We start from the raw sequence: 14,383 nt of genomic DNA, 5'->3' as shown, positions 1-14,383 counted from the left end.
TAGGATTTGGCCTTTTCTTCAAAAATTACATAAATTAGGGGCCAGCCTGGTGGCACGGCGGTTAAGTGTGCATGGTCTGCTTTGGCAGCCTGGGGTTCACTGGTTAGGATCCTGGGTGTGGACATGGCACTGCTTGGCAGGCCATGCTGCAGTAGGCATCCCACATATAAAGTAGAGGAAGTTGGGCATGGATGTTAGCTCAGGGCCAGTCTTCCTCAGCAAAAAGAGGATTGGCAGCAGATGTTAGGTCAGGGCTGATCTTCCTCAAAAGAAAAAAAAGAAAATTACATAAATTATATACAGAACTTAATTGTGGCACAACTACAAATTTTATACATACATCTTTGCTAAAAATAGCACTTGGTATTTAACACTGTTTATTGAAAGTCTGCAATTTATCACACATCTTTTTTTTTGCTGAGGAAGATTAGCCCTGAGCTAACATCTGTGCCAGTCTTCCTCTATTTTATATGTGGGTCACTGCCATAGCATGGCTGACGAGTGGTGTAGGTCCGCAGCTGGGATCTGAATCCACAAACCCAGGCCACTGAAGTGGAAGGCACTGAACTTAACCACCAGGCCATCGGGCCAGCCCCAGCAATGTATCACACATCTTAATTGTACTTTTGAGCATTATGGGCCCAATTCCATAAATAACACTTAAGAATTCCAATAAGATTGTATACAAATATTTAAAAATGATTTAGATGATGCCAACATCTTGGGAACATAAAAATGCGCATATTCAATAACAAGAACATGTGACACAATGTCTCATATGCAATAAATATTCAATAACTTTTGTTCATAACATATTCAATAAATATTCAATAACATTCTATAGAGATAGAAGTAAGAGAATTGACCCCCTTAAAAGGACCAAAAAATCACCCTGTCATTGAGTGACACAGAATAGCTATTCGCAAAATGCGGCATTCACTGTTAAGAAGAAAGTCTAAACAACAGTGAACTGTATCCTAAGGTCTTACTTCATTAAACTCTCCTAGGGTAAAACAGCAACAAAAAAGTGCTTCTTTCCTTAACATTCATCCTTTCTACTGCTATATCATCACAAAAGAGATATCAGCTTTGAAGTGTTTGACCTAAAATTTGTTATAAGGGTGGTGAGCAAGAAAAATCAAGCAATTAAATGGTGACATCTATATAGAGTTACTGCTTTAAAACTCCATCAAGATCCCCTGATGGTAGCTTCTCCCCAAAGCATAGTGAAACGGTAAAAGCCAGAAGCAGCAGTAAACGAGGATAGTTATTCTTGAACAGACTTAACTTTGAATGTTTAACTATTTCCATAAAGCCTCTATTTTAAAATTCTGACTTCAGATCACGATTTCACTAGACTATAAAGAGAAAACAGCATGAGTAATTCAGCTAAGCATGAATAAATGCACTCTCAGAAATTTTTGTACTTAAAATAAATCTTACCATGCCACTTAAATACGTTTCTTAAAAACACACATACAAGCAAAGGCATGCGTACACACACAAATCCTTGAAAGTCAAGTTCTTACAGTACCTGAAAATGATTCCTTTGAGGATCTGAAAATTTAATTACATTGGTTGGTTGGCTATTAAATTCCTGCTTCTGACCATTGGTATACGGCCTAAAGTTTTCAGGAAGGTGATATAAATCAGTCTGCTCATATTTACTCAGAGGACTATAACCACTTCCACCTTCATCTCCACCTTCTTCAGGATGGTACCCAGGATGCTGGCCTTCAGTTTCAATCTGATTCTCCTCCCAGCCATTGCCGCTTTTCTCTCCAATATATAAATCCTGAATCTCATTATAGTCCTATCAGACAACAAGAGCAAAACAAAAGCTCTAAGATCTATTCCCACCCTCATCAAAGTCATTATCACATTAGATATTTACACTTACACTTTGAGATTTAGGCAGCACTCGATGCACATTCCAGTTCATCTCCGATTGCTCAGAACGATGTGGTCTTGAGAAAAATCAATACTTTCGATTTAGAGCTGATCATTTATTTGGACATAGATACCACAAAGAACCCCAAGATTTTAACATGTTTTCCCTCCAGCCTTCATCTAAAAGTTTGAGAATTAGTCTACAATTTTATAATCATACACATTATTACGTGCAGAGAATCAAAAGAAAGAGATTTATAGAACTGTAAACTACAAGTGAAGGTGACTTCAGGTCCTTACTCTCCCTCTATGCCATCCTCACTGCAGTCCAAGGAGTGGAGCTCGGGGGAAGACAGGTCGTCATCCAGCATATCATGAGGAAGGTCAGTGAGTAACTGCTGCAACTGAGACAGGAAAGTCAGCATCAGTATCACATTGCCTTAAACACAAGGTGACAAACCAAGGCTGCCTTGGAAGGGTGATTTTGACCGCAGAAGTCAAAGAAGTTCCTAATTCCTCCATTTAATAAATGTCTTAAATTCCACACGAATTATGTTCATCATTTCACTTGGGGAAGGGGGAATACATAATACCAGGACTTATATTAGAAGGCTTTGCTTTTTTCTACAAAAGGTCTTAGATTTAAATCCACATACACAACAGAATTTAAAAACTTCTTGACGGGAACACAGCAGGTCATAATAATGGTACCATCACTGTAAGTATTACATTATTACAGGGCGGACCTGACTCTCAGAATCCTCTTGTACCAGTAATCAGACCTTGGGGACTTGACAATCAGATATCCCCCAGGGAATCTGAGTAGGCAGCTGCACTTTGCCCAGGTGGTAACAGCAGCAGCAGCAGCAGGTGGCCTAGAGGCCCTTAAAAGCTCTAACAATGTGATGGAAACCTCTTGGGGAGTGACTAATTAGTAGACAGCCAACTAATTTCATTGATGAAAAGATACACAATACTCCGCCCTTGGGTAAAAGGAGAGCTGTAAGATTCAGCTTTCTACAGAGAGCACTCTCAAAAGCATAACTCTAAAACTGACATAAAAGGATTTGACTTCGCTCTCCAATTTTTTCCTAGAAAAATCACATCTCTAGCATTCTGCCTATAAAACTATTCAGACAGAATAAATTCATTCAAGTTTCAAGATAAACTGTGGTAAAGAGATGAACGAATTGCCTAATTTGTTAAATTTCAATATCTATCTGTAAATGTCTTTCTTTAAATCTCAATATAATGTCTTAAAATGTGAACAATCAGAAGATTCAATATAATGTTACTAAATTGTAGGGGGACTGCTTATAATGATTTCTCTTTAAAATTAAGCACCAGTTAAATTAACAAGTTGACTGAGTCCTCCCACAGTACAAAAATCAATCCCATAAAATTACGCAATGAGTAAATTTTCAAAATATTAAATACTCTGGAAAACCTTGGAGGAAAAAAATGAGATGCTCCTTAGTCTATGGCAGGTTTTTCCCCCCACTTTCTCTGTCATTAGAATAAAAGAAATGAAATGCAGCTATAAAATATATCTGAGTATTACATTAAAAGTCAAAAAACTTTCTTAAACAAAATACATATGATAAAAGTTAAATTAAAACATTCTAAGAAAGGTCTGAAAGGAAGGCCCCAATTGTTTACCGAGCTTTCGTGAAGTCAAATTTGGGAACTTCCTCACTCCCAGATATATTTCTAATATTCACTGGATTATTAAAAAAAAAAGTTTTCTCAATCCATTTGGTTCCTTAAAAATGAAACGAGAGAAAAATATTCTATTCCAATGAAAAGTTATCTTCATCTCACAATTTATTTGATACTAATATGAACAACCAGGAGCCTGATTTATTAGCCACCTGCTCATGCAAGGTAATTGAAAAATCATTTTGAGAATCAGCAATATCAGAGTTAATGCAAAGATATAAAAAACAAGAAACACAAAAGAAACAACACTGAAAACCAAACAGAACAACATATTCGTAAACGTATACATGCACGCATGCCTCAACTGACAGGTAGAAAAGTGACTTCACAAACACAAAATTCACTAAGAAAAAACATCTATGAGGTCTTTTAAAAGTAGTCCAACCTGTTTTGTCTATAATTATTGCTTTAAGGAAAAAGACTATCCCCACATGCTATACAGAAAAAAATAACAAAGTAAATCTTTTATACTTACATCAAGTAAGGACTCCCGTACAGAAAGAATATTTTCTTCTAAACCTTCAGTGAGGTTCAAGTACACGCCTTATAATTCGGGGGAACCTTGACAAGGACATGTGAACAGTACATTTTCCCCCTCACAAAGACAGAAAAAGCTACACAGTAATTAAGCAGTTCTTGTAGCTTTCTTTGCGACACCACAACCTTAACAAAATTGGCAACTACAGAGGAAAATTAATTTGAGCATAAACAATAAGTTCATCAAAACGCTTCTGGGTCCATAGGTAAACTTATCAACTAGCAAAATCAACCCTAGAGTATTTAGTGTCTTACAAAATATTTTACACATATGCTGACATTTTAAAATCCTTTCATTCACCTTCAAAAAATTTCTCCATCAAGTTCTTTGGCATAGCTGGACCATATTCCTTGACTTCCATAACTTCCAGGGCAGAGAGAAGCTAAATGAGGTGAGTTCTCCCAATAAGGCCATTCAGGAACAAAATCCCACCCCCAAGGCTTCCTTTTCCCAGCATCAAAGTGTGCCCTCCTCATATACACTGTCAAATAGATTTTGCTTTTGGTCATTGGACCTTATGCCATAAAACACTGAATTACTGTATCAACTTACGCATGTCACCAAGTAGAGAATTTTAGAAACTATAAACTTTCCTTGCTAAAGATGGACCCAACTACCAAATACAGACTCAAAGGCAAAGATAACAATCCTCAGAAATGACAAGATTTAATTGTACTCCTTACTTTCAGATTCATCAGACTGCTTTTTGGTTGCAAATGCAATCTTCTCAGTAGGATATTATTGTGTATCAACTGATTTAACGATTAAAGCGAGAACTTCCCTAGAAAAAAGATAATTTGCCATTGCTAAGGCTTCTACTGAAATGTACTCTAAACTGCTCTTTAAACTCCTCTCCTTTTACTACTTCACACGTTTCTTCTGTAAAAAGAGAGAAAAAAATGAAGGCATTTTACTCAAAGAACCTCAGCAACAAAACACTTTATTATAACCCGTGAAGAACATCCAAAAAGCCTATGTTTAGAGGGAATACAAAACAGAGAACACGTAAGGCTTTTGTCAGGATTTTCAACTTAAATTAACTAAACAGACTGTCTTCAGAAACTATAATCCTCGATATTCATGAAAGCAAGAGTTCTCAGATTACAAACCGTACAATACATCTTCTCCCCAGGGAAAAGCAGCAGATGATTAGCCAACATTCACACGCCTTTTGAGCAGCTTACCTCATAAGTACGCTCAAAAGATTCTGATATTTTAAAATATGAATTATTAAATAATGCTTTCATGATTACACACTAAGCAGACTCTTCATTTTAATCTAAGAGCCAAGTTAAAAACATCCTCGAAAAGGCCAAATATGGAATTGATAAAGGGTCAAATAACTAGGGCTTTAGTTTATGAATTACGCTATGTGCAGAATTAAAACACAAAAATTCATTCCATCAGCTAAACTAAATTTTATAATGTTAGTGGGGAAGACCTTGTCTGGGTTGCCACATATCTGAAAATGAAATTCAGCAGCATTTATTGGACAAATATTGGCTGCACTAGAGATGACACATAATAGAACTTTAGGCCTGGAAGGAACACTGGAGCTCCTCCAAGTCAAACCTATCCTTCTAAAGGTGAGCAAACCAGGGCCAGGGAAGGAAAGGAGCACACCCATGAAAACTAAGAGTTACAGTCGCAGAGCCGGCGCCAGAACCTGAATCTCTCATTCCCTCTCCTGCTTTCTTCTGACACTTAGTCAGTCACTAGAAGACATTTATTTCTACCTGTTTGTATACAGTCAAGCTTCAGTCTGCCAGAGTTCAATGCTTTTGTTCCCATTGTGACAGTCCCTGAAAAATACATGTATAAAAATACTGTGTACATTCAAAGGCACAATCTAGATAAAGTATAAGAAGTTGCTAAAGAAAAATATCAGAAAAAATGTAATATGAATACTCAGCCATTTGTTTCTTTGATTTTCTTGGGTGGTGACAGGAAAATTCCACTAAATAACTCAAATAATATAAAATGTAAACAAATACTAGCTTTACAACTCCCTCTAGTGGGGGACAAACTACCAAAATGTTTCCATAATGACATCAAACAAGGCAGTTAAAAAGTGGAAGAAAGGCTATGCAATGGAAGCATTAGCTCTAAAATACATGATTCCGAGCTCAGTTGGGCTTTATTATTCTATTAGAGAAGTACCAACATTAAAACCAACAGGGACTCAAATCAGTATCGCCAGGTGCAAGTTTCTGTTCGGCCATCTGCTACTTCAATCACCTACCTTTCCACTCAAGATCATTTTCCAGGTTTCAAAGACAGCATCATTAAACGAACCACCATTAGCAAGTATTACCTTGACAGCACAGATTACTAAGTACTTCTGCCCACAAACCACCAGCTCGAAAATACATACATACAAAATTTTACTATCTAGAACCAAGCAATAATCACAGAGCTACTTCTGATGACATTGCAGAAAGTACATGTATACTCCAGCAAACTGTGAGATCCCAAATGACAATCTACCTTATGCTGTGGCTTTACCAATAACCTTGAAGTTTATAACAACCATTCCTACCACAATAATAACAACTGTATCTCTGTAATATCTGATGAGGAAATCGCAAAGTATAGCGACTTTAGGTGAAAAATATTTGGCAAAACCTGATTCTTACGTTACGAATGAATTCATAAAAGAACTTGTGAATTCCTCTTCTCTGGGCCAGCTTTATGAGTAAAAGTTTGCCCAGAATACCTTGGATGAGGTCTACTTAGTGGCAAGAAGAACAACTACATCAGTGTTTTCAGGCGGTACAGCAAGAGAGTAATGTGCTCTAATAAGTTGTGAGGAACATGAATGATATGAAGACTAATTGACAAAATACTATATCTCCATGATATCATCACCCTCACTCGCCTGCACCCTTATCTGAACTGTGTAGGAGATGGAGTTTCAAGCGACACACTGGGTGAGGCTGTGAGGTATGCAATTCTCTGCTATGCCTTGGTCCACAGTGGCCAAACTTTTACCAAAATACCACTTAGAATTGTAGCAATTTAGAAATTATTATAGTGCCTTACTTTTCTGCAAAATTCTTGGAGGTTTTTTCAAAATATGAGTCTCTTCATGATGGTCTGTGGCTTGAGATTCCACTGGTCTAGAAGTTCTCTGAATATTGAATCACTTTGCTAAATCATTTCCTTTTCTGAAGATTAAATGCACTTTCTCCATTTGCCCTTCAGTGGAAAGAATGGATTGAATAGAAGTGGAAAAGGCAAGATCATAACTGTAGAGCTGCTATTAGGATGGCATGGAGGCTGGCTTATTCACTGACTTATGGGCAAGTGTGGACAAAATCCCAAGTGACCCCAAAGCACCAAAATTAAACTTAGTTTGGGAAAGCATGCTGTGTTAGGGACTGGCCGTTCAGACTAGAAGGTCCAAATTAGGATTATTCTGCCATTTACAGAGAGGGGATCTCATAAATGTGTAGCATGGTAGACCATGAGTCAGATACGGCCTGCTTGGCCAGCCCTACAGGACATCCTTGGGGATACAGGCATTCCTCCTACATAAGAGAACTGAATACAAAGTGATTCACTATGTAGAGAAAGCACTATACATAAACCCACCGCTAACGCTTAGAACCCAGCCAGCAATCCCAAAGCTACCAACCAGGCGGCCAGGAGAAGCCCGCTCTTTTCTTCAACCTGTCAAGGTTGTGAACTCTTCGGCTAACCTTGTGTCAGGAAGACAGAGGAGGCTGAAAAGGCTTCTGGATACGCAAACAAGCTTCGGATTGATCAGCCAATTTATTATTTTAACTTGCTGTGACAAAATAGACATGCAGCTGAATTTTTATGAACAATTCTGACTTTTGTTGCTGAAAAATCTGAAACTCTCTAGACTCTGATTCCATTTCTTCCTCTGCAGCAATTAAAAAAAAAAAAAAGTATGGGGCCGGCCCGGCGGCACAGTGGTTAAGTTCGCATGTTCCGCTTCTCGGCGGCCTGGGGTCCACCGGTTCGGATCGCAGGTGCGGACATGGCACTGCTTGACAAAAGCCATGCTGTGGCAGGCCTCCCACATATAAAGTAGAGGAAGATGGGTACGGATGTTAGCTCAAGGCCAGTCTTCCTCAGCCAAAAGAGGAGGACTGGCAGTAGTTAGCTCTGTGCTAATCTTCCTCAAAAAAAAAAAAAGGTACAAATACCTTTTATTAACATGAACCACAACCATGTTAGAATCAAGTTAGCTGTATATTCTTTTCCTCCACTCTGCTAGAAACACTCTTAGTTACTTCAATTCTTCAGAGCTCCTTTTCCTCTGTAAATTCCCTACGCCAGCACATAATCCCCCTGGCTATTTTCTATATTATCTAGAATTAACTGCCTCCTTAACTAACACCCCGTTTAAAACTTTCACCACATAACACCCCTGGCAGTAAGCTCACTCTAACAACCTACCCATCTCTCTAACATCTTTTCCAATGAAAAATCACCTGTCAGATGATTTTTTTCTTCTTCTGAAAAGTCTACTATAGTAATTACTTCAACTGATCCTCTCAAGAATCCCAGTAGCTAAATTCCAGCGACCTCTCCAAAGCCATCAGGGTCAGGAAAACCTCATGCTGTGAGTTCACAAAGTAACCGAAAATCCTCCTCCCCATCCTTGCCATAACAATTGTTGTGAAGGACCCTGTCAAAGTCCAGAAACCCTGCTCAGGGTCACAAACTCCAATGCCCTCAACGACCCGGCAGAGAGTTTACAAGAGCAAGGAAGCCAGCGGGTCCAAGTGCAGAAGCCCCTGTCTGTGAGAGGTGGGGACTGTGGCCTGCTGGGAAGGGAGAGCCACTGCTCAGCTCCAGCCCGCCTGCTGCCAGCTGCAGACGCAGGCTGCATGTGGCCAGAGCTTATAGGACACTTCAAGACAAGCCAGAAACTCTGGATTGTTATAAGAAATTTTCCAATCTTTAAATATAGATTCATTTTAAAAATACTGTGCAACCAAACTATGCATGTCTATGGACAAAATCCCCTAAGCTGCCATTTCCTATCTCTATGCTAACTCTACTGCCAGCCATGTGAGCAATAGACTCTTTTCCTTGCTTCCTGTTAATATTAATGGTCCACAGTAACTATTAAAAAGGATTATTTGACATACTAGAAAATGGATCACATCAAGCATAGTCTCAGTACAAAACAAGCCTGTTACCACAGTCAATCAAGAAATTTGACTCAAACTAAAAATGATTATAACAAGTAAATTGACTTTTACCAAATGCTACTATTACTACTGCCACCATTTACTGAACAGTTACTATGTGCGAAGAATTCCATTAAACACTTTGTGTGTGTGTATGTATATACATATATAATAGGATCTCCTCCTCTTACTCCTTTATTCTATTCACCACCCAACATTCTGAAAGATCTTTCCAAAATATGATCAGATATCACTTCCTTGCTTAAAATCCCCCACTGGCTTCCCATTGCTCCTAGACTAAAGTACAAACACCTTACTATGACATGCCCCAATCCGGCCCCAGCACACCTCTTCACCTTATCTCCACCACTCACCCCTTGCTCACACAATCCCAAAACCACAGCCCTCTGCTTGTTCCACAGATACAAAGGGTCTCTTCCCGATTTCCAGGCTTTACACTCATTGGTGTCTTGGCCTAGAATACTCTTCCTCAGGCTTCTGCATGGCTGCTCCTTCTCGTGAGTCAAGTCTCAGCTCAAACATTTCCTCCCGAGAGACCTTCCCTCACCAGTTCCCTAGGGTTGCTTTAGTATCACCCTATTGGTTCCTCTACCATTTACCAGCACTAAATTATCACTCACTCAAATTACTTTATTCATTTTTTACTTGTTTATTATCTGCCTCAACTAGGATATAAGCTACCCAAAGCAAAGAACCTTCTGGACTTGTTCAAGGCAATGTTCCAAGCAACTGGAAGCTAGGCCTTAGCCTCCAAAGCCAACCAGTACCTTCTCAACAGAAAGATCTTAAAGAATCTAACCATTTATCCGATGGCATCATTCACAGTTTTGTTGTACTCTTCTCTCAAACAAGGAAGCATTCCACTCATCCACCTTTTAAACATGTAAATACTGATGAGGTTTTAGGAATTAAAAAAAAAAAGAATGATAAATTCCTTCAAAATGACACAAGATGATATAATTTTAATTAGGAAACAAAATTATTTAAGATTGCCTTTAGAGTCTTTTTTCTGAGTAACTTACCTCTTTCTCCCTTTCATAATCTTCTTTGTCATATTCTTCGTCTTCATTTTGTGTCTGCAGTGCCACACTGCCAAAGTCTAATGACATGGTCCTCCTGTGGGAAAATAAAGATGTTTGGTTTCTAAATATCCCATAAAAGCTCCCCAACCAAACTACACAAGAGACGCCATTCACAAAAAGACAACAGCAGCCAGGGAGAAGATCTATGTAACTCATGTATGACAAATGCTTAGTGTGCCAAATATAAGGAGAGTTATTACAAATTAATTATGGTTCACAGAAAATAGCTGTATGACAGCAATACATAGAAAAGAAAAAATGCAAAAAGCTAATAAACCTATGATTATACATTTCCAGTGGTCTAGAAAATATAACTTAAAACAGCAAAATTTTTGTCCACACAAAAAAAGGTAACAACAGACTAGAAATGTGCCAAAGCACAAAAACTGTAAGAATAACTCAGTTTCTAACTTATTATTAAATATGGCACAGGTAGTAGCCTCCATAATTTGCTTCATCCTTTGAACATCACAAACCCAGATATGACTCATGTTTTACGAAAAGAGAGCCACTGAATTCTGAGTTAACGATTGGCACCCAAAAACCATTTACAATCTGGTAAACGCCATGTGACAAACAACAAAAATATAAGTGTAAATGTCCTGCTCTTGAGCTTGATAAAATTAGGTTCTAGCAAAAAAAAAACTCAGGACAAACAGAAGTGAAGGCTGCAAAGCTGTCCCACTGTGGAGCTGCAATTCCAAAAGCAACAGCAAGAGCTCCCTGGAGAATGGTAACTGCTGTGGCAGAAGCACCAGCTGGGTTTTCAAGTACTTACGGTCAAAAGGCTGCTGGCGATTTGAATTATGCTTAGGGATCCTGACACTACACAGAAACTACCCAGAATTTCAAAGCTTTGAACAATCCCGACAAAAAAGTCGGCAGGCGTCATCAATTACCCGGCCTAACACTGCCCTGCATTCAGTCCACTCCGTGCACGCCAATGAAACACACTTTGATGTGAGCCTGAGCCACAACTCATTCACGACACTTTTCAGGCTCTAAAATGTCATTAAATTGGAAGACAGACCCAGCAATCCAAACGCGTTTTACCATAAAGAACTTAGCTCCCTCGTGTTAACAGCTGAGAACCATGATCACAAACTTTCAGGTGAGCCAACAGCTCTGCAGCAAAAGACAGTCCACTTCATCAGCTCCAAAGCGCCCTTGACTGTAGGACACAGTTCCATTTGTACCACTGAGAAGAAGATGTGGCCAATTAAATTATGTGGCCAACATCATTAATTTTAAAATGCAGCCTGACTTTGTAGATGTTAAAATGTGAACAGAAAATGTGCGCTTTAGAAAGATGAAATATGGTATTACCGATGAACACAAATATGAATTTCAATGCTGAAAATCCCCATATGCCGAGTTTTTGTTTGTTTTTCAAGGACTGGGTTATGTTTCTTGGCCAAACTCAAATTTGCAGGCCACCTTCTCTATCCCACCCTCTCTGGCGCCTACACTCAGCCCGTCCCTTTGAACTCTATCAACTCAAATGCCTCCCATCAATGCAGACCCTTCCAGCCTCTGCTTCTTAGACCAGACCTGCTCCTTTTTAGTCTTGTGCCAGGGCTAAAAGGAGGAAGGGACATGTGTGCTCTTTCACTGAGGGGGAAAAGACAGAAGCCTGGGCATTCTAAACCTTGTCTCCACCCAGCAGCTACAAGAACCCTCTTGTACACCAGCATAAGATGGAGATCCGAGTATGGTAAAGAGCCTCCAATACAGCTGAAATGGTGAGGGAAAAACACTCACACGTGCTCATGTCTCCGGGGGTTTTTTCACTACAGCAAGTGAACGTCAAGTCCACAGAATCTACACACAATGAAAATACTCACCCATTTAAATCCTGGCTTCTTAAAAGAAATGAGATTCAGTTGGACCTTAAGGACATCCTGAATTCTCAGGCAGGAGCAATCTTTCCTGTTTCTGATTCTTACAGCAATCCCCACCTCCTCCTGCATTTTATAGTTAAAGCCAAAATATGGAAAATGGATTAAGTTCTTCTTTATTAGACAAAAGAAGGGAGGGTGTTTTTTTTTTCAATCCTTCACTAACCTGCCATTAATTCTTGTTGAATATTGAAAAAGAACATTAAGATTTACAAGAGCCTATTGCCAAACACAGCTACTTTAAATAAAGAGCTATTTTTTTCCTGATAAAGAATAATGAATTCTACAAGATATTTTCATTTTTCAGTGAAGAGAATGTAAAAGACCAAACTGTATCTTTCTTTGAATGGCATTTTAAATCCAAACCATGTCATTAAAGAAGAATCTGAAAATATCTGAAAAGACCAAAATTTCTCTCCACTGAGGAAGAAAAGGAACAAATCACTTTTCCTTCTTAAAAGTACAAACTAGCAGAGACCTTAAGAAACTATTTTAGGCATAAAGAGAAATTTGATAAACTTACTGTCATCTAAAAAAAAAAGACTGAAAAGATAATTAGTATTTTAACTAAAATTTAAAATAAGAGCTAACGCTTTTCTTCAACTTATTAATCACTACGAATTACCACTGCTTTCAGAGACTTTACTATAATATTCAGAACAATACAAGAGACAGCTCTAGAAAAAAGTAACAAGACAGTAAACCCAGAAGCCATAAAGGAAAACCTTGACAGAAACTTAACTCCAAAAAAATTAAATTTATATATGGCAAAAGACATCATTAACAAGTCAAACGTTATGTATGAAAAAATATATCACTAACAAAGTCAAAAGATAAAATAATAAATAATGAGAAAAATATTGGCAAAATACATGACAGAATTCAGACATACAATTCTCACAAAGAAACGGAAAAAAAAGGCAACCCAATTTAAAATGCGCAACTGACATGACAACCAATTTTAAAAAGGAAATGTGAATGCTCAATTAACTTGAGAAGACGTTTAAGCTCAGGAAGAATTCAAAGTGTCATTTAAACAATGAAATATGATTTTCAACCGCTAAATTGAAAACAAAAAAACTAGATAACACCTAGTGGTGACTATTTTATAGGAAACAGGCAATCTCATGAATTGCTGGTGAAAGCATGAACTACGAAAAACATCTTGAAAACTATCAATATTAATATGTATATTGAAAAAGAACATTTGCCCTAGTAAAAGTACTTCTGAATTAATTTTGCAACACTATGCCACCAATAAAGATAATGAAATGTTTCTATATTTATTGACTGATTATTAAAAGATCAAAATGCAGAATAAGTGTACCGTATGCTTTTTTTTTTTTAATAGCAATCTGGTTAATACTTTCTTCCTAGGTAGACAACCTTTTCTGAACCTATTAACAAGACTATGTTCTGTCCTTAGTTACACTCAGATTGGAAGGGCTCAGTGTCAGTACTCAGTTTGTGGTCCCTGGTTGTTTTCTCTGCCCTCCTTGCAATGAGAAGACTAATGGGTTTTTAGTTGTACACAACATTAAAAAGCAAAAGTAGCATTGTTTTTGCCTCATCTAATAGCTGGTAAGCAGAATCAAAATGTATCTCCCCTACCCTTTGCACACGGTAGGCACACAACAAATATTTGCTGAATGAATATGATACATTCACGTTGCCTTATACTGATTCATTAGTTCAATAAAATTTTACTGAACACCTACTGTGTGCCAAGTTACATCCTAGATGTATCTAAGACATGGTACCAGCCAACAGAAGCTTATAGTCCCTTAAGGAAACAATGATATAAATTAATAGTTACAATGATACAGTGTAACAAGTTCTGTAATAGAGGAAAGTACAAAGCACAAATAACTTTGCTTAAGAAGAAAGGAAGGCTGAGAGAAGTTTCACAGAAAGAAAAAACTTTAGATTACAAATGGATGGTAAAGGACACAACACAACTGTAAGTGGTTAAGAATGAGCACTCTCACTCCGACAACCCGGGCTCAATTCTGGTTCTATCTATCAGCGGTGCATTTCTTCTCCATTTCTTCATTAATAAAATGGAGG

The 14,383-nt window shown here is 38.0% G+C and overlaps 1 protein-coding gene across 11 annotated transcripts in view; it reads right to left on the bottom strand.

Moving 5' to 3' along the window:
• CEP152 (centrosomal protein 152) overlaps positions 1-14,383 on the bottom strand; it is a 92,313-nt gene that overhangs the window by 76,309 nt on the left and 1,621 nt on the right. For 10 of the 11 annotated variants that reach the window (XM_070271334.1, XM_070271365.1, XM_070271351.1 and 7 more), the window contains exons 2-5: positions 10,359-10,452; positions 2,191-2,294; positions 1,901-1,967; positions 1,535-1,813 (exon numbers count right to left, since the gene is read on the bottom strand). In XM_070271334.1, coding sequence (XP_070127435.1) covers positions 1,535-1,813; positions 1,901-1,967; positions 2,191-2,294; positions 10,359-10,445 — 537 coding nt within the window. In that variant the 5' untranslated portion in view covers positions 10,446-10,452. Of the gene's footprint in view, positions 1-1,534; positions 1,814-1,900; positions 1,968-2,190; positions 2,295-10,358; positions 10,453-12,262; positions 12,383-14,383 lie in introns of those variants that run through there. The other variant, XM_070271343.1, reaches the window with a different exon arrangement.

Source organism: Equus caballus, chromosome 1 (assembly GCF_041296265.1).
Source record: "Equus caballus isolate H_3958 breed thoroughbred chromosome 1, TB-T2T, whole genome shotgun sequence".
In the NCBI taxonomy this organism is placed as follows: Eukaryota; Metazoa; Chordata; class Mammalia; order Perissodactyla; family Equidae; genus Equus; species Equus caballus.
The sequence above is the reverse complement of the archived record's forward strand: the minus strand, read 5'-3'. Positions and strand labels throughout refer to the sequence as shown.